At 47.2% G+C, this 26,401-nt stretch overlaps 1 protein-coding gene and 1 long non-coding RNA gene across 11 annotated transcripts in view; one reads left to right on the top strand and one right to left on the bottom strand.

Moving 5' to 3' along the window:
- The first annotated feature begins 1,141 nt into the window (after positions 1-1,141).
- On the top strand, positions 1,142-4,052 carry LOC123484224. 10 transcript variants are annotated; one of them, XR_006658445.1, is made up of 4 exons: positions 1,142-2,096; positions 2,190-2,216; positions 2,264-2,290; positions 2,338-4,052. It is a non-coding gene; the product is annotated as an uncharacterized LOC123484224 (long non-coding RNA). The 10 variants fall into 10 exon arrangements; XR_006658446.1 differs by having other exon boundaries at positions 2,143-2,216; XR_006658444.1 differs by having other exon boundaries at positions 1,145-2,096; positions 2,143-2,290; positions 2,338-2,956; positions 3,024-4,052.
- Positions 4,053-7,981: 3,929 nt separating this feature from the next.
- The window catches only part of LOC121535674 (MAP kinase-interacting serine/threonine-protein kinase 2), a 56,531-nt gene continuing 38,111 nt past the window's right edge, over positions 7,982-26,401 (bottom strand). The window contains exons 10-12 of the mRNA XM_041842938.2: positions 14,886-15,080; positions 11,377-11,541; positions 7,982-8,620 (exon numbers count right to left, since the gene is read on the bottom strand). Coding sequence (XP_041698872.1) covers positions 8,225-8,620; positions 11,377-11,541; positions 14,886-15,080 — 756 coding nt within the window. The 3' untranslated portion in view covers positions 7,982-8,224. The remainder of the gene's footprint in view (positions 8,621-11,376; positions 11,542-14,885; positions 15,081-26,401) is intronic.

Raw genomic sequence — 26,401 nt, 5'->3', positions numbered from 1 at the left:
CTGATTGATTGATTGCTTATGTGGACAGGTGTCTTTTATACAGGTAACAAGCTGAGATTAGGAGCACTCCCTTTAAGAGTGTGCTCCTAATCTCAGCTCGTTACCTGTATAAAAGACACCTGGGAGCCAGAAATCTTTCTGATTGAGAGGGGGTCAAATACTTATTTCCCCTCATTAAAATGCAAATCAATTTATAACATTTTTGACATGCGTTTTTCTGGATTTTGTTGTTGTTACTCTGTCTCTCACTGTTCAAATAAACCTACCATTAAAATTATAGACCGATCATTTCTGTCTCAGTGGGAAAACGTACAAAATCAGCAGGGGATCAAATACTTTTTTCCCCTCACTGCATGTTAATTAACAATTATCAATGCCCTATTAGGTGATGCACTACAATACTGCACATTACACAGAGCTGTGGGTCTGCAGTTGGAAATTAGCAGTTCGCTAAATACGGAACACATTTTCTCAAGTGTTGGCTACTGAGACTTGTTTTGTTGAAATAAAACTCAATAAGAAGGGTTGCTTAGTTCAGAATTAGGTGCATCACCGGTTCACACTCATTGATATTACCAGAGTAGATACGGTTAGGTTTGTTCAGCATTTGATATCATTGAAGACCAGCGGCACATCATATTCTGCTTCCAAGTGGAAGACTGGGCTGGTGCTACTAGTCAACAGTTACACCATTCAAACCGCCATGTCCGATAAGTCCCTTATCTGGAGCTGGAGTAAATATGTGTCGGGAGGACCCCTGATAATGAGACAGTCAGCAAACTACTATGATCCAGTGGGAAAGGTAACTGATTGATAAATGACAGGGCACAACAAGGCTGTGGGGCAGCTGATTGAAAAGGAAGGATCTGGGTGACAGGATATCAGCGGCAACACCATAGCAACAGGCTGTCCGCTGCTCCAGGAACGGGATGCGTGGGAAGCAGTGTTTAATTACCACAGATGTAGTGTAGTTCTTATTATCCAGAGACACGTGAAGCTGGGGCATCTAGCAGAAAGGATATACATACAGTGAGAGCGGGAGAGAGACAAGATAAGAGTTATAGAGAGAGAGAGTTCTGAAGGCCAACATGTGAGTTGCAGGAAGTGAATTTGAGTTGCAGGAAGTGAATTTCAGAGTCAAAGGACAACAGACAATCTATTTCTGTGGATTACATTTATTTCAATTTTTCCCCCAAAATAATTATACAATACAAAATTGTTTTGCAGCGGCCTGGAGAAAATGGTTTGAGTAGAGGTCTGTCGTGACATAAAGTGCTTTTTGACATCCAATGTTCCGCTGCTTTGCAGTTTGATTTTTATTTCCACCCCTCGTGCGTCTACAGGCTGCTAAGTAAACTATCAAAATGATGAGCCCCAGAAAAGACTGGGGGCCTCTACAACTGAACAGAACGCCAGTGAGGGTCATAACCCAAAAAAAATACAGAATACTGTCGTTCAACCAGAAATACATTGTGTCAAAAAAAAGTCAAAGAACATCTGCATAGATTTGCTAGTTCCATTTTCAGATGGAAAAACCAAATGCAATTGAACATTGAGTTAAGGTGTTAGTTTTTCAGGGATTGGTTCATTCATCTTTCATTCTGACAGTATTTGTGGTTTTGAACGGTTTCCAACAGCCTGACCGCCAGGTAGCCTGAAATCCAGTCATCTTGTGCTAACATTCCACTCCTTAACAATCCCTTGTCATGTCAAACAGTGGAACATCAGGCTACCGACCAGGCTGTCACTGACTGAGAACAGTCTGGGTGCATCTTAGCAACGAGGGAACATCAACTGAATCATACCATGTTATTATTAAAAACAAAAGGCTTGATCATGTTTCATCTGAAACCCTATCAGGCTTTACGAGAGCCCACCCACACATTAGAAAAATTGAGTTGGGAGTCAGGAATATGGTGTATATCATAGCAAAAGGATACTTGGGCCTTTCTCTGTAGGGGGACTGAAATGGGTCCTACTTCTCAGGGTTCAGAGGTTAGTCCTACTGCTCAGGGTTCAGAGGTTAGTCCTACTGCTCAGGGTTCAGAGGTTAGTCCTACTGCTCAGGGATCAGTCCTACTGCTCAGGGTTCAGAGGTTAGTCCTACTTCTCAGGGTATTTCCTACTGCTCAGGGTTCAGAGGTTAGTCCTACTGCTCAGGGATCAGTCCTACTGCTCAGGGTTCAGAGGTTAGTCCTACTGCTCAGGGTTCAGAGGTTAGTCCTACTGCTCAGGGATCAGTCCTACTTCTCAGGGTTCAGAGGTTAGTCCTACTGCTCAGGGTTCAGAGGTTAGTCCTACTGCTCAGGGATCAGTCCTACTGTTTAGGGTTCAGAGGTTAGTCCTACTGCTCAGGGTTCAGAGGTTAGTCCTACTGCTCAGGGATCAGTCCTACTGCTCAGGGTTCAGAGGTTAGTCCTACTGCTCAGGGCTCAGAGGTTAGTCCTACTGCTCAGGGATCAGTCCTACTGCTCAGGGTTCAGAGGTTAGTCCTACTGCTCAGGGATCAGTCCTACTGCTCAGGGTTCAGAGGTTAGTCCTACTGCTCAGGGTTCAGAGGTTAGTCCTACTGCTCAGGGTTCAGAGGTTAGTCCTACTGCTCAGGGTTCAGAGGTTAGTCCTACTGCTCAGGGTTCAGTCCTACTGCTCAGGGTTCAGAGGTTAGTCCTACTGCTCAGGGTTCAGAGGTTAGTCCTACTGCTCAGGGTTCAGAGGTTAGTCCTACTGCTCAGGGTTCAGAGGTTAGTCCTACTGCTCAGGGTTCAGAGGTTAGTCCTACTGCTCAGGGTTCAGTCCTACTGCTCAGGGATCAGTCCTACTGCTCAGGGTTCAGAGGTCAGTCCTACTGCTCAGGGTTCAGAGGTTAGTCCTACTGCTCAGGGTTCAGTCCTACTGCTCAGGGTTCAGAGGTCAGTCCTACTGCTCAGGGTTCAGTCCTACTGCTCAGGGTTCAGAGGTCAGTCCTACTGCTCAGGGTTCAGTCCTACTGCTCAGGGTTCAGTCCTACTGCTCAGGGTTCAGAGGTTAGTCCTACTGCTCAGGGATCAGTCCTACTGCTCAGGGTTCAGAGGTTAGTCCTACTGCTCAGGGTTCAGAGGTTCAGATGAATCACTTTAAAGACAAAAGGTCTCAAAACAGAACCACTATGAATGAAACCTAATTTGCCTTTAATTAAAAAAACATTTGAAAATAGATTTGTTTCCTTCGTCGGAGCAAATTACCAGGGAAGATGGTAACATGAGATCTGCATAATACAATACAAGTCTTACTATAAGACAAATGACCAACAAAGACGCATCGGTTCCAAGATGCCAGAAGAAATGGTCAACATACTGCCATCAATCCTGGCAGGCTCTGTCCAACACACAGCGGAGGGTCTTGTTTCTTTGCAACGTCTTGTTTTTCTACTGCTTATGAAGCTGCTGGTGACTGGTTGCAGCCTGTATTCTACGTGAAAGGCTTCACTTAGGCTAGACTGGTCTATCGGTTAGAGCAGAAACTGTGTGGTAGCGCTTACTAGGGTCTACCCAGACTTTCTGTAGTAGAGATGGATTTTATGTGGTCCACATTCAGACATTCAGACTAAAACAAAAGTCTAAACTAACGGATGGATTTGGCTTAAGATGGCACTAGTCTAGATTTCTGCGACACACAATTGTTCAACGACGTTACCAGCACAACGAAAAACAATAACAGCTTGTGTTTCGATCTGAACAAGATACAGGCACAGTTAAATAACCACATTCATCTCCTCTCGCTCTCCCACCTCCGCCTTTCCCTCAACAACATACTGTTCCCTCAACCACAGAGTTCAATAACGATCCTCTGAACGAGTTCAATAACTATCCTCTGAACAGGGAAACAGAACCACTGTCTATTCCCGCCAACAATGTTGAAACTTTAAAACCACAGTAAAACAAATAAAAACAGAAGCTGAACAGCCGGAAGAACAGCAGCCCTGGCACGGTATAGTAAATATGCATCCCAAATGGCACCCTATTTTCTGGATAGTGCACATAGAGCCCTATGGGTCCTGGTCAAATGGCACCCTATTTTCTGGATAGTGCACATAGAGCCCTATGGGTCCTGGTCAAAAGTAGTGTACTGCATAGGGAATAAGGTGCCATTCTCTGGTCTAAAGTAGTGTACTGCATAGGGAATAAGGTGCCATTCTCTGGTCTAAAGTAGTATACTGCATAGGGAATAGGGTGCCATTCTCTGGTCTAAAGTAGTGCACTATATAGGGAATAAGGTACCATTCTCTGGTCTAAAGTAGTGTACTGCATAGGGAATAGGGTGCCATTCTCTGGTCTAAAGTAGTGCACTATATAGGGAATAGGGTGCCATTTGGGATGCAAGCCTAGGAGTTCTTGGGAGTTAACCCCCCTGAAATAAAAAGTCTGGGTTTATCATTCGCATCCTCTTCCTATCCTTTAAGATCTGTTGTTTGGAATGCTTTCCCTAATCTGCCCCAAAATCACTCAATTGTTTCCATTTAGACTTTGAGAAAGACTGTTGAGAACTTCAAATAACATGTTGTTGTTGCTTTAGGTCATGCGACAGTAATCCTTATTTTATAGCAACATGAGTCGAGCAGAGCTAGGCTGATCTGGGCAGCTGGTTATAGCCACAGAACTAGGATGATCTGATCTGGGCAGCTGGTTACAGCCACAGAGCTAGGATGATCTGATCTGGGCAGCTGGTTATAGCCACAGAACTAGGATGATCTGATCTGGGCAGCTGGTTACAGCCACAGAACTAGGATGATCTGATCTGGGCAGCTGGTTACAGCCACAGAACTAGGATGATCTGATCTGGGCCGCTGGTTATAGCCACAGAACTAGGATGATCTGATCTGGGCAGCTGGTTACAGCCACAGAACTAGGATGATCTGATCTGGGCAGCTGGTTACAGCCACAGAACTAGGATGATCTGATCTGGGCAGCTGGTTACAGCCACAGAACTAGGATGATCTGATCTGGGCAGCTGGTTACAGCCACAGAACTAGGATGATCTGATCTGGGCAGCTGGTTACAGCCACAGAACTAGGATGATCTGATCTGGGCAGCTGGTTATAGCCACAGAACTAGGATGATCTGATCTGGGCCGCTGGTTATAGCCACAGAACTAGGATGATCTGATCTGGGCAGCTGGTTATAGCCACAGAACTAGGATGATCTGATCTGGGCAGCTGGTTACAGCCACAGAACTAGCCCTAATGTGGGACTAAAACACACTTGGCCCTGGGCATTCCTTCTACAAGTGGTTCATTTGGTCTTCTTGGATTACACCCCGTCGGGTTGAAATACCACCAGCTAGCTAGCCATCATGGAGGCTCGTCTGAAGACACTGAAAAGGCAGTCATCTGGACAACCAAGGCCATGACTATTCATTAAATCAGTTGTCATCAACATGACAGATTTATGACCATTGTCAAGTGTTACCAAGGCCTTTAAAACTTCTTAATAATGATCTTAGAATGTAGATGGCATCTTTTGATCGTGTGATTTAAAATAAAATAAAAATAAATAAACTGAAACTCAGAAATGGAGATTTAAAGGGAAAGTTAAGGAGTCTGAGGATCTCTCTCCTCAAATCTCCCTTTGACTTCTCTTGATACCTGGTGAATCATTACCAGTTCTATTGATACCTGGCTGATACCTGGTGAGTCGATAACAGTTCTATTGATACCTGGCTGATACCTGGTGAGTCGATAACAGTTCTATTGATACCTGGCTGATACCTGGTGAGTCGATAACAGTTCTTTTGATACCTGGCTGATAACTGGTGAGTCGATAACAGTTCTATTGATACCTGGCTGATAACTGGTAAGTCGATAACAGTTCTATAGATACCTGGCTGATACCTGGTAAGGTCCCCCCAGCTCTCGCTATATATTTCAAGGTCCTGAGGTATCCGTTTGAAAACAGTTTGTGTTCAAGTTTTAAGTACCTTTGTTGCTGGGACTCTCTTGGGTCCAGACCAATGTAAGGCTGGTTTCCCAGACACAGATTAATTAAGCCTAGTCCTGGACTAAGAAGCATGTTAAAACGATTCTCCATTTAAAGTGATTTTTAGTCTAGGCTAAGCTTAACTTGTCTGGGGAAACCAGCACTATGAGCTCAGGGTAGTGTGGCAGGGTCCATGTCTTCTTACTGCAGTTAATGACTGCGTCAAATGGAACCCTATTCCCTATATGCCACTTGTGATACAGCCAGTCAGTGAGCACAACATGTTAATTAGAACGGCTCAGATCTCAGATAATGGATCTATATTACCACCACAGCAGCAGTGGTTCAAGGGGCAGAAATAATGATAACAGGTGAGATATTGTTTGGACTTTGTGTTTGTGTGTAAAGTCCCAGCAATGAGGAGGTACTAGATAGTCAGAGTTAGCTAGCCTAGCGGCCTCATAAAGAGTTAGCTAGCCTAGCGGTTCTCATAAAGAGTTAGCTAGCCTGGCGGCCTCATAAAGAGTTAGCTAGCCTGGCGGCCTCATAAAGAGTTAGCTAGCCTAGCGGCCTCATAAAGAGTTAGCTAGCCTAGCGGCCTCATAAAGAGTTAGCTAGCCTAGCGGCCTCATAAAGAGTTAGCTAGCCTAGCGGCCTCATAAAGAGTTAGCTAGCCTAGCGGCCTCATAAAGAGTTAGCTAGCCTAGCGGCCTCATAAAGAGTTAGCTAGCCTAGCGGCCTCATAAAGAGTTAGCTAGCCTAGCGGCCTCATAAAGAGTTAGCTAGCCTAGCGGCCTCATAAAGAGTTAGCTAGCCTAGCGGCCTCATAAAGAGTTAGCTAGCCTAGCGGTTCTCATAAAGAGTTAGCTAGCCTAGCGGTTCTCATAAAGAGTTAGCTAGCCTAGCGGCTCTCATAAAGAGTTAGCTAGCCTAGCGGTTCTCATAAAGAGTTAGCTAGCCTAGCGGTTCTCATAAAGAGTTAGCTAGCCTAGCGGTTCTCATAAAGAGTTAGCTAGCCTAGCGGTTCTCATAAAGAGTTAGCTAGCCTAGCGGTTCTCATAAAGAGTTAGCTAGCCTAGCGGTTCTCATAAAGAGTTAGCTAGCCTAGCGGTTCTCATAAAGAGTTAGCTAGCCTAGCGGTTCTCATAAAGAGTTAGCTAGCCTAGCGGTTCTCATAAAGAGTTAGCTAGCCTAGCTGTTCTCATAAAGAGTTAGCTAGCCTAGTGGCCTCATAAAGAGTTAGCTAGCCTAGCGGCCTCATAAAGAGTTAGCTAGCCTAGCGGCCGGGCCCGGTTTTCAGGCCACCTGAGCTCCCACTACAACAAGCAGGAAGGGTTCGAGTGAGCCACTCAGTGAAACTGACAGGTCTCAGAGATTTAATTAGTGCGTTACAACACTGCTGCTAGCTGGATAGGTGGACCCTCCCACCCTCCTTCACAGGGCAGGTAGACTGAAGCAGAGGAAAGGTCCTGAGGGGTATCCTACAAAGCAGGATAAAGGAGTTAGCCAGCTAACGCGCCTACATATTGTGATCCATTTTATTTTGTAGAAAGATAAGCTTGAAAAACTGCATGTCAAATTGATTTAACAAAAAAAAAAACGTATCCAAGTTTAGCTTTTTTTAAATGAACAATAAAATCAATGTCTATTTTGGGTTGCTTATCAAAGTTAGCTGGCTAACTCATTAATCCCGCTTATCAAAGTTAGCTGGCTAACTCATTAATCCCGCTTATCAAAGTTAGCTGGCTAACTCATTAATCCCTCTAGCTAGTATATCTATCCTGGTGTCTTTAGTATATCTGATGAAGCTGGTTGGACCTGGCTGATAGCTGGTTGATGAAGTTTTCAATTCAGAGTGGGTCGACCCAGTTCCTCTGAATACAGCATGTGGAACAGTAGCTAGTCCTTTGGTGTGGGAGCTTGTTTCAAACTTAGTTTATTTTTTTGTGCCTTCAAAATCCCTTTCCCCTCCCTCCCATCCCCAAAAATAATAAACCCTGTCATTGCTCCTCAACATTCGAACACCCCCCTCCCCCAAGAGTAGAAGAGTCTTCGAATTAGGCAGAGGGTCAATGTGCTTATGTGCTGCGAAGACCACATCATCATCATCATCATCATCATCCACGCCACTGAGGTATTGCAGGTGTGGCTTAGTGATGAAAAAGATGAGGGGAGGGGGAAGAGAGGTGAGAGGAGGAGTGGAACTGATTTTTCAGGAGCATTATCAGGTTGGGTTTGCAGTTGGTCGGTCAGTTTAACGGTTATTAGTGGTTTCAGGCACAGTCCCCCATGATGACCAGGGGGGCAAGGAGCTGCCGAAGCTCAGAGGCACACACCGGCCCCGTGTGGGGGAGCCCTCTCCTCCTGCGCCGGGCCAGCCGAGAGGACAAGGTGGAGAGGGGGCGCAGGGAGCTCCGGGGGCTGAGGCTGCAGCTGGCAGTGGTGCTGGTAGCCATGTGGTGGGGCGAGGGGGACAGAGAGAGGGACCCCAGCGACTCCTCCTCCTCAGACACCTCGTCTTTGTCGAGGTCCTCTCTCTCCTGACGGTCGCTCTCGTCCTGCTCAGCTAGCTGGCGGGTGACGGCCACAGCCTGGCCGGCGAAGAAGGTCAGGTCCTGGGCTCTGCTGCCTCTGTGGTTCAGCATGGAGGGCACGGTGTTCGGAGCACACTTAGGGAGAGGAGACAGACGTGGAATGATTAGGTCATGGATTCTAGGCAGCTACCTTTTGTCCCTTCCATTGGAGGTCAAAGTTGCTCAATCATCTTACAGTTCAAAAACAGAGCTAAACCGAGAGATGGAGAGAGGGAGCGATCAAGAGAAAGATTGAGAGGGACAGAGTGTGATAGACAAGTGAGAGAGAAAGAGAGCGAGACAGAACAAGAGCCATCAAACAGTCAAAGCATCAATACAGTACTAAGATCAAATCCTACTACGCTCCATGGATGTGGCAGGGCTTTGCAAACTGTCACGGCTTACAAAGGGAAACCCAGCCGGGAGCTGCCCAGTGCCTACCAGACGGGCTAAATTCAGTATATGCTCGCTTCGAGGCAAGCAACACTGAACCATGCATGAGAGCACCAGCTGTTTCGGACGACTGTGATCTCGCTCTCCATAGCCGATGTGAGTAAAACCTTTAAGCAGGTCAACATTCACAAGGCCACGGGACCAGACGGATTACCAGGACGCGTACTCCGAGCATGTGCTGACCAGTTGGCAAGTGTCTTCACTGACATTTTCACCTCTCCCTGACCCAGTGTGTAATACCCTCAATCAGACCACCATAGTCCCTGTGCCTAGGAAAGCGAAGGTAACCTGTCTAAATGACTACCGACCCATAGCACTCACATCTATAGCCATGCAGTGCTTTTAAAGGCTGGTCATGGCTCACATCAACACCATCATCCCAGACCACTCCAATTTGCATACCACCCCAACAGTTCCACAGATCTATTGCACTCCACACTGCCCATTCCTACATGGACAAGAGGAACACCTACGTGAGAATGCTGTTCCTTGACTACAGCTCAGCATTCAACATCATAGTGCCCTCCAAGCTCATCATTAAGCTTAGGACCCTGGGACTGAACACCTCCCTCTGCAACTGGATCCCGGACTTCCTGTACTCCCTGTTCACCCACGACTGCGTGGCCACGCAAGACTCAAACACCATCATTATATTTGCTGACGACACGACGGTGGTTGGCCTGTCTGATCACAGCCTACAGGGAGGTGGTCAGTGGATGTCCTCAGAAGGTTCTACAGCTGCACCGTTGAAAGCATCTTAACTGGCTGCATCACCGCCTGGTATGGCAACTGCTTGGCATCCAACCACAAGGCGCTACAGAGGGTAGTGCGTACGGCCCAGTACATTACTGGGGCCGAGCTCCCTGCCATCCTGGACCTCTAAACCAGGCGGGGAAAAGAAAGGCCCTTAAAATTGTCCAAGACTCCAGCCACCCAAGTCATAGACTTCTCTCTGCTACAGCACGGCAAGCGGTACCGATGCACCAAGTCTGGAACCAACAGGACCCTGAACAGCTTCTACCTCCAAGCCTTAAGACCAATAACTACCTGGACTATCTGCATTGACCCTTTTGCACCAACTCTTTTGACTTATCACGTACGCTGCTGTTACGGTTTATTATCTATCGTATTGCCTAGTCTCTTTACCCCTACCTATATGTACATATCTACCTCAATGACCTCGTCCCCCTGCACATCGACTCTGTACTGGTACCCCGGGTATATAGACTCTGTACTGGTACCCCGGGTATATAGACTCTGTACTGGTACCCCGGGTATATAGACTCTGTACTGGTACCCCGGGTATATAGACTCTGTACTGGTACCCCGGGTATATAGACTCTGTACTGGTACCCCGGGTATATAGACTCTGTACTGGTACCCCGGGTATATAGACTCTGTACTGGTACCCCGGGTATATAGACTCTGTACTGGTACCCCGGGTATATAGACTCTGTACTGGTACCCCGGGTATATAGACTCTGTACTGGTACCCCGGGTATATAGACTCTGTACTGGTACCCCGGGTATATAGACTCTGTACTGGTACCCCGGGTATATAGACTCTGTACTGGTACCCCGGGTATATAGTTACTCTTTGGATGTATTCCTCATTTTTCTATTGTTAGATTTCTCTCTCTGTATTGTTGGGAATTAAGCATTTCACTGTTAGTTGTTTACCAAGCATGTGACATTTTATTTGAGCCAGATAGATAGAGTGAGAAAAACACAGATCGAGAGAGAGAGACCGACACACACAGACCGACACACACAGACACAGAGACCGACACACACAGACACAGAGACCGACACACAGACACAGAGACCGACACACACAGACACAGAGACCGACACACACACACAGAGACCGACACACACACACAGAGACCGACACACACACACAGAGACCGACACACACACACAGAGACCGACACACACACACAGAGACCGACACACACACACACAGAGACCGACACACACACACAGAGACCGACACACACACACAGAGACCGACACACACACACAGAGACCGACACACACACACAGAGAACGACACACACACACCGACACACACACAGAGACCAACACACACACACAGACCAACACACACACACACACACCGACACGCACAGAGACCGACACACACACACACACACCGACACACACACACAGAGACCAACACACACACACACAGAGACCAACACACACACACAGACCGACACACACACACAGACCAACACACACACACACACAGACCGACACGCACAGAGACCGACACACACACACAGCGACACACACACACACACACACACACCGACACAGACCGACACAGACACACACCGACACAGACAGAGCGATAGGTACAGAGCGATAGGTAGAGAAACAGATAGGATCCGTACCCCTCTGACCCAGGGGTGCTGCAGGACCTGAGCAGCACTGAGGCGGTTCTTGGCGTCTCTGACCAGAAGTCTGGTGATGAGGTCTTTGGCTCCAGAGGAGATCTGCTGCCAGTCCTTCTCAGGGAACTCGTACTTCCCCTCCTGGATGCTCTCAAACAGCATGTTCTGGAGCGCAGCCGAGAGAGAGACTGGGTTAGGGGACAGTTCTAGATTTAAGAACGTAATGGAGCGCAGCCGAGAGAGAGACTGGGTTAGGGGACAGTTCTAGATTTAAGAACGTAATGGAGCGCAGCCGAGAGAGAGACTGGGTTAGGGGACAGTTCTAGATTTAAGAACGTAATGGAGCGCAGCCGAGAGAGAGACTGGGTTAGGGGACAGTTCTAGATTTAAGAACGTAATGGAGCGCAGCCGAGAGAGAGACTGGGTTAGGGGACAGTTCTAGATTTAAGAACGTAATGGAGCGCAGCCGAGAGAGAGACTGGGTTAGGGGACAGTTCTAGATTTAAGAACGTAATGGAGCGCAGCCGAGAGAGAGACTGGGTTAGGGGACAGTTCTAGATTTAAGACGCTCTCAAACAGCATGTTCTGGAGATGTGACAAAAGCCATACTGTAGAAGGTTCTTAAAACAAATGTGTTGGTTGTTTTGGTTTGGCCAAAGTGGCTTTAATATTACAAAATGGGCAGGTTTTTGTGGGGTTTTCACAATCAAAAAACAGGAAAAGGAATGTGAATTTAAGACTCAGTTTTTGTTACATAATTTCAGTTGAATTATATATTGATGTGTAGCATTGTGTATCTATAAATCAAAATAGTATTGTCCCTCTCCAGTTCCCATCATCTTTAGTGGCATCTGGTTCTGAGCACCAGGGTAAGGAGCAGGGTAGGGCCCAGGGTAGGGCCCAGGGTAGGGCCCAGGGTAGGGCCCAGGGTAGGGCCCAGGGTAGGGAGCAGGGTAGGGACCAGGGTAGGGACCAGGGTAAGGACCAGGGTAGGGACCAGGGTAGGGACCAGGGTAGGGCCCAGGGTAGGGCCCAGGGTAGGGACCAGGGTAAGGAGCAGGGTAGGGACCAGGGTAAGGAGCAGGGTAAGGACCAGGGTAGGGACCAGGGTAGGGCCCAGGGTAGGGCCCAGGGTAGGGCCCAGGGTAGGGACCAGGGTAAGGAGCAGGGTAAGGACCAGGGTAAGGAGCAGGGTAGGGACCAGGGTAGGGAGCAGGGTAAGGACCAGGGTAGGGACCAGGGTAGGGACCAGGGTAGGGCCCAGGGTTCTACATGCTCTTGTGTCCAGGAGCAGAGCTCAGATATACAGTGCATTCAGAAAGTACCCTTGACGACTTCCACATTTTGTTACGTTACAGCATTATTCTAAAATGGATTAAATTGTTTTTTCCCCCCCTCATCAATCTACACACAATAACCAATAATGACAAAGCAATAACAGGTTTAGACATTTTTTGCTAAATTATTACAACAAAAAACATAATTATTACATTTACATAAGTATTCAGACCCTTTAATCAGTACTTTGTTGAAGCACCTTTGGCAGCGATTACAGCCTCGAGTCTTCTTGGGTATGACGCTACAAGCTTGGCACACCTGTATTTGGGGAGTTTCTCCAATTCTTCTCTGCAGATCCTCTAAAGCTCTGTCAGGTTGGATGGGGAGCGTCGCTGCACAGCTATTTTCAGGTCTCTCCAGAGATGTTAGATCGGGTTCAAGTCCGGGCTCTGGCTGGGCCACTCAAGGACATTCAGAGACTTGTCCTGAAGCCACTCCTGCGTTGTCTTGGCTGTGTGCTTAGGGTCGTTGTCCTGTTGGAAGGTGAACCTTCGCCCCAGTCTGAGGTCCTGAGCGCTCTGGAGCAGGTTTTCATCAAGGATCTCTCTGTACTTTGCTCTGTTCATCTTTCCCTCGATCCTGACTAGTCTCCCAGTTCCTGCCGCTGAAAAACAGTCTCCCAGTTCCTGCCGCTGAAAAACATTCCCACAGCATGATGCTGCCACCACCATGCTTCACCGTAGGGATGGTGCCAGGTTTCCTCCAGACGTGACGCTTGGCTTTCAGACCAAAGAGTTCAATCTTGGTTTCATCAGACCTTATATAAACAGGTGTGTGCCTTTCCAAATCATGTCCAATCAATTTAATTTACCACAGGAGGACTCCAATCAAGTTGTAGAAACATCTCAAGGATGGTCAATGGAAACAGGATGCATCTGAGCTCAATTTCGAGTCTCATAGCAAAGGGTCTGAATACTTATGTAAATAAGGTATTTCTGATTTTTATTTGTAATTCATAAAAACCTGTTTTCACTTTGTCATTATGGGGTATTGGGTCATTATGGGGTATTGGGTCATTATGGGGTAGTGTTTGTAGATTGATGAGGATTATTATTGTTTTAATCCATGTTAGAATAAGGATGTAACGTAACAAAACATGGAAAAAGACAAAGGGTCTGAATACTTTCCGAGTGCACTGTACAGGACTTCTAATGGAAGACTCCATATAAGGACTTCTAAAGGAAGACTCCATATAAGGACTTCTAAAGGAAGACTCCATATAAGGACTTCTAAAGGAAGACTCCATATAAGGACATCTAAAGGAAGACTCCATATAAGGACTTCTAAAGGAAGACTCCATATAAGGACATCTAAAGGAAGACTCCATATAAGGACATCTAAAGGAAGACTCCATATAAGGACATCTAATGGAAGACTCCATATAAGGACTTCTAAAGGAAGACTCCATATAAGGACATCTAAAGGAAGACTCCATATAAGGACATCTAAAGGAAGACTCCAAAATGACATCTAGACTGTGCTCCCATGTGTTTAAACATTTCAAGAAAGGCAGTCTCCTTTGATCTTTAACCCCTGTCCTAACCAACCGGTCTCAGGCTCAGGAGTGGCCAGCACTAATACGTTTTTTTCTCAGGGCCAAGCGATCTCAAGATGTTGATTTGTGCCTCTGCTTCACAATGGGAGTGATGAGTGTGCTGTTGTTGTAGTAGTGGTGTTGTTGTAGTAGTAGTAGCGTCGTAGTCGCGTCGTTGTAGTGCTGTTGTAGTAGTGTGTTGTAGTGCTGTTGTAGCGTGTTGTAGTAGTAGTGTTTTTGTAGTGTTGTAGTAGTAGTGCTGTTGTTGTAGTGTTGTTGTAGCGTGTAGTAGTGTTGTAATTGTAGTAGTAGTGTTGTAGTAGTGTTGTAATTGTAGTAGTAGTGTTGTAGTAGTGTTGTAGCAGTAGTGTTGTAGTAGTAGTGTTGTAGTAGTGGTGTTGTTGCTGTAGTAGTAGTGTTGTAGTATTAGTGTGTTTGTAGTGTGTTGTGGTTTGTAGTTGTAGTAGTGTATTGTAGCAGTAGTGTTGTTGTAGTGCTGCTGTAGTAGCAGTAGTGTTGTAGCGTTGTTGTAGTGTGTAGTAGTAGTAGTGTTGTAGTAGTGTTGTTGTAGTAGTCAATTGGCATGTGTATGTTTTTTAGCATGTTGTTGATGTGTTTGTGTCAGCTCATATCTTACCTGGCATTCCTGGCAGGGCTCTCCCCAGTCCCAACCACAGTTGGTGCCACAGCGCCCTACAAAGGGAGGGTACCCACTCAGCATGATGTACAGGATGACCCCCAGGCTCCACAGGTCACAGCGCTTATCATAGATCGTAGCCTCCTCACTGAAGGCCTCCACTACCTCTGGAGCCATGTACTCTGCTGAACCACACTGGGGAGAGACCAGAGACAGAAAGTACAGTCCTTATCTGGAAGAGGGAGGCAGGGGACGAGAGGAGATAAGAGGACAAGAGGAGAGGAGAGGAGGTGAGGAGCAGAGGGTTTTATCTCAACTGGTAATATAAGCGTGCTTCCCATTCAAGTGCATAGACAAGTAGGCAGTCTTCAGCGCGTCAAACACACCACTTTGCAAAGGACGCAGTACGCATTTTGATAACATATAGTTCACTGTTTGAAACCTGAAGGTTTTACTTCATATTACGAGGCATGTCTTACCTTGCTTCAAAAGGAGCCTAGCCAAAATCCCACCAAACGTGCAGGGGATTATTTTAGAAAGACTTCCATATGCCGTTGGAACCAGTAGCCTATTTCTCTCATGTTCTATTGGTTTTCAAATCAACTTTCTTTTATTGTCCAGTAGCCAAAGGCACAATCCTATTCATATTAGAAACCCCATGCTAGTTGTTGCATCTTTAGATCTCCCCTCTTTCAAAATGTCTTACGGATATTTTAATCTCTGTCTCATGAAACCGCTCAACGGTGTTTTCCCGCTAATTGCATTATGGAACGAACATTCGCGCGTAGCTTACTGCGGATTGCTGCTCTTATAATGTGAATAAATAATAGTTTATCAGCATTCTAAGCTAAACGTTCTGATCAGTTACATCAGCCTCATGTATCCGAGGCCTACTGGTTGGATGAGCCTCATGTATCCGAGGCCTACTGGTTGGATGAGCCTCATGTATCCGAGGCCTACTGGTTGGATGAGCCTCATGTATCTGAGGCCTACTGGTTGGATGAGCCTCATGTATCTGAGGCCTACTGGTTGGATGAGCCTCATGTATCTGAGGCCTACTGGTTGGATGAGCCTCATGTATCCGAGGCCTACTGGTTGGATGAGCCTCATGTATCCGAGGCCTACTGGTTGGATGAGCCTCATGTATCCGAGGCCTACTGGTTGGATGAGCCTCATGTATCTGAGGCCTACTGGTTGGATGAGCCTCATGTATCTGAGGCCTACTGGTTGGATGAGCCTCATGTATCCGAGGCCTACTGGTTGGATGAGCCTCATGTATCCGAGGCCTACTGGTTGGATGAACCTCATGTATCCGAGGCCTACTGGTTGGATGAGCCTCATGTATCCGAGGCCTACTGGTTGGCTGAATTTGGGATTTATCGTCCCACAACTGTCCCAGAGTCTGATTGGGCTGTTTCTTTCTCCACAAGCTGACCAATAGAATAGGTCAACATTTCTACTATGGGGGATAGTAGACTGACAGCTGGTGATTTCGCTGTTCGTTACTCATCTCGTTGTTGTTCTAACATCTTCAAATCGGAATTCGCTAAGAAGGACGCACGGCGTTGCAATCCTCGAGTTGCAAGTTCTGTTAAGACGAATTACCACAAACTGCGATTTGTCATTCTGAGAACCGTGGGTGGACGCCGTAATCAGGTTATGCAACTCATTCATATGGGTCCGGTAAAGTTCTTTTAAAAAATGTCCGATAAAATGGTGCCCGTCAAATGTCCAGCGCTAATTTTCCTAACGGAGACCCTGGCGCCAGCTGGACCACTGCCTGGTCTTTACCTCCTGCTGCAGTGTTATACACCAACCCATTGTGAGGCTAAGCCCTGTGGCCTTGTCCCATTCAGACAGAGCAACCACCTGTCCCAGCTAAGCCCTGTGGCCTTGTCCCATTCAGACAGAGCAACCACGCCCTGTGACCTTGTCCCACGAGCCCTGTGCATTCAGACAGAGCAACCACGCCCTGTGACCTTGTCTCATTCAGACAGAGCAACCACGCCCTGTGACCTTGTCTCATTCAGACAGAGCAACCACGCCCTGTGACCTTGTCCCATTCAGACAGAGCAACCACGCCCTGTGACCTTGTCTCATTCAGACAGAGCAACCACGTGTCCCATTCAGACAGAGCGCAGCCCTGGACCTTGTCTCATTCAGACAGAGCAACCACGCCCTGTGGCCTTGTCCCATTCAGACAGAGCAACCACGCCCTGTGACCTTGTCCCATTCAGACAGAGCAACCACGTGTCCCAGCTAAGCCCTGTGGCCATGTCCCATTCAGACAGAGCAACCACGCCCTGTGGCCTTGTCCCATTCAGACAGAGCAACCACGCCCTGTGACCTTGTCTCATTCAGACAGAGCAACCACGTGTCCCAGCTAAGCCCTGTGGCCTTGTCCCATTCAGACAGAGCAACCACGTGTCCCAGCTAAGCCCTGTGGCCTTGTCCCATTCAGACAGAGCAACCACGCCCTGTGACCTTGTCTCATTCAGACAGAGCAACCACGTGTCCCAGCTAAGCCCCTTCCCTGTCCCAGCTAAGCCCTGTGGACATGAGACTGTAGCCAATAGGCTACCACCTACACTTTTTAATACTGCTAATTAATTATGGACATTTACATACATGTTTTTCTTAAAAGAAAAGCTAATGTTTATCAGTTTTCAAATCAATTTAAATAGTCTATTCTGGTTAATGGCCTTGGTGCGCTAGCAGACAGCCTTGGGGCCCTGGCAGATTGGGAACCTCTTTAAGGCCAGATGACCTTGCACCCTAAAATCACAATATTCCAGGGCTGTGCCTCACTATCTGGCCTTGCTCTGGCTGGCAGATTGTAGCAGGCAAACACACAAAGGCTAGTAGAAGAGAGCAGTGTGTTCTAAAGCCAGTCATATCAGTGTCTTCAGGCAGGTAGTCCACCTGAATAAGTCTGTCATCATACTGTTGAACTAGTCCACCTGAATATGTCTGTCATCATACTGTTGAACTAGTCCACCTGAATATGTCTGTCATCATACTGTTGAACTAGTCCACCTGAATATGTCTGTCATCATACTGTTGAACTAGTCCACCTGAATATGTCAGTCATCATACTGTTGAACTAGTCCACCTGAATATGTCTGTCATCATACTGTTGAACTAGTCCACCTGAATAGGAATTGAGAATAACTATGAACACCAAGCATTAGTCCACCTGAATAGGAATTGAGAATAACTATGAACACCAAGCATTAGTTAACCTGAATGTCTGAAAAGTAATTAAGTCCCTTTCTAAGCTAAAGGAAATCTCCATAGAAGCCTGTGTGTTGTGTCCAGAAGCAGGGTATTCATTGTCTACTGAGACAGACAGACATCCTCTGGTGGTGCGCCTGCAGTCTGAGCCTGGAGGCCTGGCCAGTTGTCTCACTGCTCCCTTGCATAACCTTGCCTGGGCAGAACACTGTGCCACAGTGTGACAGACTAGCCCACTGTCAGCAAGCACATACCCGCACCCACCACCCAACAGCTGTTCAGGACCCCCACTTGGGGAGTGCACGTTTTTGTTCTAGCCCAGCAGTAAGACACCTGACTCAACTAATCGTCAAGGCCTTGTGTTAGGGTTGCTATTGTTTGGAAAGCGGTAATTCCAGAACCTTTCCTAAAGTCCCTAGGTGTTTCTGAACATCTGGGTTGGAGAACTCCTGGAACCAGGAGGGAATAGGATCAACCAGTAACCACTAGGAGTGGGGCTGAAGGGAGGAGGAGACTCAACCAGTAACCACTAGGAGTGGGGCTGAAGGGAGGAGGAGACTCAACCAGTAACCACTAGGAGTGGGGCTGAAGGGAGGAGGAGACTCAACCAGTAACCACTAGGAGTGGGGCTGAAGGGAGGAGACTCAACCAGTAACCACTAGGAGTGGGGCTGAAGGGAGGAGACTCAACCAGTAACCACTAGGAGTGGGGCTGAAGAGAGGAGGAGACTCAACCAGTAACCACTAGGAGTGGGGCTGAAGAGAGGAGGAGACTCAACCAGTAACCACTAGGAGTGGGGCTGAAGAGAGGAGGAGACTCAACCAGTAACCACTAGGAGTGGGGCTGAAGAGAGGAGGAGACTCAACCAGTAACCACTAGGAGTGGGGCTGAAGAGAGGAGGAGACTCAACCAGTAACCACTAGGAGTGGGGCTGAAGGGAGGAGGAGACTCAACCAGTAACCACTAGGAGTGGGGCTGAAGGGAGGAGGAGACTCAACCAGTAACCACTAGGAGTGGGGCTGAAGGGAGGAGACTCAACCAGTAACCACTAGGAGTGGGGCTGAAGGGAGGAGACTCAACCAGTAACCACTAGGAGTGGGGAGAGGAGACTCAACCAGTAACCACTAGGAGTGGGGCTGAAGAGAGGAGTAGATTCTTCTTCCAACGTGGTAAATCTTGGAGTTGACAGGTTCCACCCCAGTGACTCCTCCTTGCTTGCTACTTCCCCAAGGGCCCAGAATATGAATCTAGGAATCTGGCCACCAAAAACAACTAAAACCCCAACTCCAGCAGGAACTAAGCCTGTTTCTGTTGTCCTTTCCCTGTGCCCTTGGCTTGGCTGGAACCTTCTGGAATGCCTAGCATTCTCTCTCTCCCTGTGCAAATTAGGGCTGGGAATTGCCAGGGACCTCATGATACGATATCACAATACTTAGGTGCCGATACGATATGTCTTGTGATTCTCCCAATTCTATATCTATTCCGAATCGGTATTGTGATTTGATGTTCCAAACATATTGCTCACTATACAGTGCATTCGGAAAGTGTTCAGACCACTTCACTTTTTCCACATTTTGTCACGTTACAGCCTTATTCTAAAATGGATTAAATAAATACAAATCCTCAATCAACACACAATACCCCATAATGACAAAGCGAACACAGGTAGACATTTTTGCAAAATTATTGAAAATAAAACCTTTGCTATAAGATCTGAAAAAAAGGCCCACACTTGTCTATATAAAGGTCCCACAGTTGACAGTGCATGTCAGAGCAAAAACCAAGCCATGAGGTCGAAGGAATTGTCTGTAGAGCTCCGAGACAGGATTGGGTCGAGGTACAGATCTGGGGAAGGGTACCAAAAAAGTTATGCAGCATTGAAGGTCCCCAAGAACACAGTGGCATCCATCATTCTTGAATGGAAGAAGTTTGGAACCACCAAGACTCTTCCTCGAGCTGGCCGCCCGGCCAAACTGAGCAATCGGGGGAGAAGGGCCTTGGTCAGGGAGGTGACCAAGAACCCGATGGTCACTGACAGAACTCCATAGTTCCTCTGTGGAGATGGGAGAACCTTCCAGAAGGACAACCATCTCTGCAGTACTCCACCAATCAGGCCTTTATTGTAGAGTGCCCAGACGGAAGCCACTCCTCAGTAAAAGGCACATGACAGCCTGTACGCTACACTCTAGAACACTCTAGAATCCACAACAGTCCAACAGTAATATCCTGCCTGAACGCTACACTCTAGAATCCACAACAGTCCAACAGTAATATCCTGCCTGAACGCTACACTCTAGAATCCACAACAGTCCAACAGTAATATCCTGCCTGAACGCTACACTCTAGAATCCACAACAAACATCAGTAGTCCTGTGACAGGATGCGTCAAAAAGGGCACCCTATTCCCTACATAGTGCACTACTTTTAACCAGGACCCATAGGGAATAGGGTGCCCTTTGGGACAAATCCTCTGAACCAGGCATGTGGTAAAAACAAATCATTACAGCTCAGCTGACACGCCCACTCCCTCCCGCTGACCCAGCCAATCACAATGTGGTTTCTTCATCAGGGGACGGGCCTTGGAATGAAGCCTAGAACTGGTTTTGTAACAGCAGGAGAAAAAAAAATAGATGGATTCTGCTAAAATGGAGGAAAGAGGGAAAGAGGAGGGGAAGGAGGGTGGTTAGCCCAATGTAACCCCGATGCCAGTGTGATTCCATAGTTTTTGGAATCTGGTGAAAACCCAAAACTAGTATGAAAAATGTATGCACTCACTAACTGTAAGTCGCTCTGGATAAGAGTGTCTGCTAAATTACTAAAATGTAAATTTAAGAAGAAAAAAAATATCCAGCACCTATGCTCATCTCTCGCTTGCTTTCTCCGGGAACATTCTTAAAGTCTCCAGGCGATAGGGAAGGAACAGTTTGTAACTTAGATGTTGATGTGAAAAATACCCCTTCTCCTCCAGACCTAGGCAGAGGTTAGAAATACATTCTTAGCTGGGTGTCCACTACACTACACAACTCCCAGACAAGTTTGAGATCGGAGACAAAATCACCATGTCGTTGCTTACTCTGGGCGCGCGGCCGTCACGACACTCATTTAACCGGTTTTAAAGATGTCTGTAGCAAATTCGGTTACAAAACCAATGATGCATCTGCAAAAATCAACTACAATTCTGAGGACTAAGATATCTAGCAGCAGTCATATACATTTTTTTTTCTTCACATTTTACATTTTAGCAGACGCTCTTATCCAGAGCGACTTAGTGAGTGCATACATTATTATTTTTCATACTGGGAATCGAACCCACAACCCTGGCGTTGCAAACACCATGCTCTACCAACTGAGCTACATCCCTGCCGGCCATTCCCTCCCCTACCCTGGACGATGCTGGGACAATTGTGCGCCGCCCCATGGGTCTCCCGGTCGCGGCCGGCTACGACAGAGCCTGGATTCAAACCAGGATCTCTAGTGGCACAGCTAGCACTGCGATGCAGTGCCTTAGACCACTGCGCCCCATATTCTCATCTAATCAGGGGCTAATTCAGACCTGGGACACCAGGTGAGTGCAATTAACTACCAGGTAGAAATGAAAAACAGAAGTGTTTCGGCCCTCCAGGACCGGAATTGAAGAACCCTGGTGTAGACTCTCCAGCAGGTGACTAGTACTAGTATGTGTTTACAGCTCTGAAGTTCACAAACAATATTATTCAATTCAAAATGTATTGGTTAGATATTTCAACTCTGTATGGCAAAAGTGAATGTCTGACTGAAAACATGTGTATTGTCCACCAGGTATTAGGGGCCCAGTAAGAGATGTGCAGTGTATTAGGGGCCCAGTAAGAGATGTGCAGTGTATTAGGGGCCCGGTAAGAGATGTGTAGTGTATTAGGGGCCCAGTAAGAGATGTGCAGTGTATTAGGGGGCCCAGTAAGAGATGTGTAGTGTATTAGGGGCCCAGTAAGAGATGTGCAGTGTATTAGGGGCCCAGTAAGAGATGTGCAGTGTATTAGGGGCCCAGTAAGAGATGTGTAGTGTATTAGGGGCCCAGTAAGAGATGTGAGTGTATTAGGGGCCCAGTAATAGATGTGTAGTGTATTAGGGGCCCAGTAAGAGATGTGTAGTGTATTAGGGGCCCAGTAAGAGATGTGTAGTGTATTAGGGGCCCAGTAAGAGATGTGTAGTGTATTAGGGGCCCAGTAAGAGATGTGTAGTGTATTAGGGGCCCAGTAAGAGATGTGTAGTGTATTAGGGGCCCAGTAAGAGATGTGTAGTGTATTAGGGGCCCAGTAAGAGATGTGTAGTGTATTAGGGGCCCAGTAAGAGATGTGTAGTGTATTAGGGGCCCAGTAAGAGATCGTGTAGTGTATTAGGGGCCCAGTAAGAGATGTGTAGTGTATTAGGGGCCCAGTAAGAGATGTGTAGTGTATTAGGGGCCCAGTAAGAGATGTGTAGTGTATTAGGGGCCCAGTAAGAGATGTGTAGTGTATTAGGGGCCCAGTAAGAGATGTGTAGTGTATTAGGGGCCCGGTAAGAGATGTGTAGTGTCCACCAGGTATTAGGGGCCCAGTAGGAGATGTGTAGTGTATTAGGGGCCCAGTAAGAGATGTGTAGTGTATTAGGGGCCCAGTAAGAGATGTGTAGTGTATTAGGGGCACAGTAAGAGATGTGTAGTGTATTAGGGGCCCAGTAAGAGATGTGTAGTGTATTAGGGGCCCAGTAAGAGATGTGCAGTGTATTAGGGGCCCGGTAAGAGATGTGCAGTGTATTAGGGGCCCAGTAAGAGATGTGTAGTGTATTAGGGGCCCAGTAGGATATGTGTAGTGTATTAGGGGCCCAGTAAGAGATGTGTAGTGTATTAGGGGCCCAGTAAGAGATGTGTAGTGTATTAGGGGCCCAGTAAGAGATGTGTAGTGTCCACCAGGTATTAGGGGCCCAGTAAGAGATGTGTAGTGTATTAGGGGCCCAGTAAGAGATGTGTAGTGTATTAGGGGCCCAGTAAGAGATGTGTAGTGTATGAGGGGCCCAGTAAGAGATGTGTAGTGTATGAGGGGCCCAGTAAGAGATGTGTAGTGTATTAGGGGCCCAGTAAGAGATGTGTAGTGTATTAGGGGCCCAGTAGGATATGTGTAGTGTATTAGGGGCCCAGTAAGAGATGTGTAGTGTATTAGGGGCCCAGTAAGAGATGTCCACCAGGTATTAGGGGCCCAGTAAGAGATGTCCACCAGGTATTAGGGGCCCAGTAAGAGATGTCCACCAGGTATTAGGGGCCCAGTAGGAGATGTGTAGTGTATTAGGGGCCCAGTAGGAGATGTGTAGTGTATTAGGGGCCCAGTAAGAGATGTGTAGTGTATTAGGGGCCCAGTAAGAGATGTGTAGTGTATTAGGGGCCCAGTAAGAGATGTGTAGTGTATTAGGGGCCCAGTAAGAGATGTCCACCAGGTATTAGGGGCCCAGTAAGAGATGTCCACCAGGTATTAGGGGCCCAGTAAGAGATGTCCACCAGGTATTAGGGGCCCAGTAGGAGATGTAGTGTATTAGGGGCCCAGTAGGAGATGTGTAGTGTATTAGGGGCCCAGTAGGAGATGTGTAGTGTATTAGGGGCCCAGTAAGAGATGTGTAGTGTATTAGGGGCCCAGTAAGAGATGTGTAGTGTATTAGGGGCCCAGTAAGAGATGTGTAGTGTATTAGGGGCCCAGTAAGAGATGTGTAGTGTATTAGGGGCCCAGTAAGAGATGTGTAGTGTATTAGGGGCCTAGTAAGATATGTGTAGTGTATTAGGGGCCCAGTAAGAGATGTGTAGTGTATTAGGGGCCCAGTAAGAGATGTGTAGTGTATTAGGGGCCCAGTAAGAGATGTGTAGTGTATTAGGGGCCCAGTAAGAGATGTGTAGTGTATTAGGGGCCCAGTAAGAGATGTGTAGTGTATTAGGGGCCCAGTAAGAGATGTCCACCAGGTATTAGGGGCCCAGTAAGAGATGTCCACCAGGTATTAGGGGCCCAGTAGGAGATGTGTAGTGTATTAGGGGCCCAGTAGGAGATGTGTAGTGTATTAGGGGCCCAGTAAGAGATGTGTAGTGTATTAGGGGCCCAGTAAGAGATGTGTAGTGTATTAGGGGCCCAGTAAGAGATGTGTAGTGTATTAGGGGCCCAGTAAGAGATGTGCAGTGTATTAGGGGCCCGGTAAGAGATGTGCAGTGTATTAGGGGCCCGGTAAGAGATGTGTAGTGTATTAGGGGCCCAGTAAGAGATGTGTAGTGTATTAGGGGCCCAGTAAGAGATGTGTAGTGTATTAGGGGCCCAGTAAGAGATGTGTAGTGTATTAGGGGCCCAGTAAGAGATGTGTAGTGTATTAGGGGCCCAGTAAGAGATGTGTAGTGTATTAGGGGCCCAGTAAGAGATGTGTAGTGTATGAGGGGCCCAGTAAGAGATGTGTAGTGTATGAGGGGCCCAGTAAGAGATGTGTAGTGTATGGGGGCCCAGTAAGAGAGATGTGTAGTGTATTAGGGGCCCAGTAAGAGATGTGTAGTGTATTAGGGGCCCAGTAGGATATGTGTAGTGTATTAGGGGCCCAGTAAGATATGTGTAGTGTATTAGGGGCCCAGTAAGAGATGTGTAGTGTATTAGGGGCCCAGTAAGAGATGTCCACCAGGTATTAGGGGCCCAGTAAGAGATGTCCACCAGGTATTAGGGGCCCAGTAGGAGATGTGTAGTGTATTAGGGGCCCAGTAGGAGATGTGTAGTGTATTAGGGGCCCAGTAAGAGATGTGTAGTGTATTAGGGGCCCAGTAAGAGATGTGTAGTGTATTAGGGGCCCAGTAAGAGATGTGTAGTGTATTAGGGGCCCAGTAAGATGTGTAGTGTATTAGGGGCCCAGTAAGAGATGTGTAGTGTATTAGGGGCCCAGTAAGAGATGTGTAGTGTATTAGGGGCCCAGTAAGAGATGTGTAGTGTATTAGGGGCCCAGTAAGATATGTGTAGTGTATTAGGGGCCCAGTAAGAGATGTGTAGTGTATTAGGGGCCCAGTAAGAGATGTGTAGTGTATTAGGGGCCCAGTAAGAGATGTGTAGTGTCCACCAGGTATTAGGGGCCCAGTAGGAGATGTGTAGTGTATTAGGGGCGCAGTAAGAGATGTGTAGTGTATTAGGGGCCAAGTAAGAGATGTGTAGTGTATTAGGGGCCCAGTAAGAGATGTGTAGTGTATTAGGGGCCCAGTAAGAGATGTGTAGTGTATTAGGGGCCAAGTAAGAGATGTGTAGTGTATTAGGGGCCCAGTAGGAGATGTGTAGTGTATTAGGGGCCCAGTAAGAGATGTGTAGTGTATTAGGGGCCCAGTAGGAGATGTGTAGTGTATTAGGGGCCTGGTAAGAGATGTGTATTGTATTAGGGGGCCAGTAAGAGATGTGTATTGTATTAGGGGCCCAGTAAGAGATGTGTAGTGTATTAGGGGCCCAGTAAGAGATGTGTAGTGTATTAGGGGCCCAGTAAGAGATGTGTAGTGTATTAGGGGCCCAGTAGGAGATGTGTAGTGTATTAGGGGCCCAGTAAGAGATGTGTAGTGTATTAGGGGCCCAGTAAGAGATGTGTAGTGTCCACCAGGTATTAGGGGCCCAGTAGGAGATGTGTAGTGTCCACCAGGTATTAGGGGCCCAGTAAGAGATGTGTAGTGTATTAGGGGCCAAGTAAGAGATGTGTAGTGTATTAGGGGCCAAGTAAGAGATGTGTAGTGTATTAGGGGCCCAGTAGGAGATGTGTAGTGTATTAGGGGCCTGATAAGAGATGTGTATTGTATTAGGGGCCCAGTAAGAGATGTGTATTGTATTAGGGGCCCAGTAAGAGATGTGTAGTGTATTAGGGGCCCAGTAAGAGATGTGTAGTTTATTAGGGGCCCAGTAAGAGATGTGTATTGTATTAGGGGCCCAGTAAGAGAAGTGTAGTGTATTAGGGGCCAAGTAAGAGATGTGTAGTGTATTAGGGGCCCAGTAAGAGATGTGTAGTGTATTAGGGGCCCAGTAAGAGATGTGTAGTGTATTAGGGGCCCGGTAAGAGATGTGTAGTGTCCACCAGGTATTAGGGGCCCAGTAGGAGATATGTAGTGTATTAGGGGCCCAGTAAGAGATGTGTAGTGTATTAGGGGCCCAGTAAGAGATGTGTAGTGTATTAGGGGCCCAGTAGGAGATGTGTAGTGTATTAGGGGCCCAGTAGGAAATGTGTAGTGTATTAGGGGCCCAGTAAGAGATGTGTAGTGTATTAGGGGCCCAGTAAGAGATGTGTAGTGT

Source organism: Coregonus clupeaformis, unplaced genomic scaffold (assembly GCF_020615455.1).
Source record: "Coregonus clupeaformis isolate EN_2021a unplaced genomic scaffold, ASM2061545v1 scaf0237, whole genome shotgun sequence".
NCBI classification, from domain to species: Eukaryota; Metazoa; Chordata; class Actinopteri; order Salmoniformes; family Salmonidae; genus Coregonus; species Coregonus clupeaformis.
This window is presented reverse-complemented; position numbering and strand designations above follow the sequence as displayed.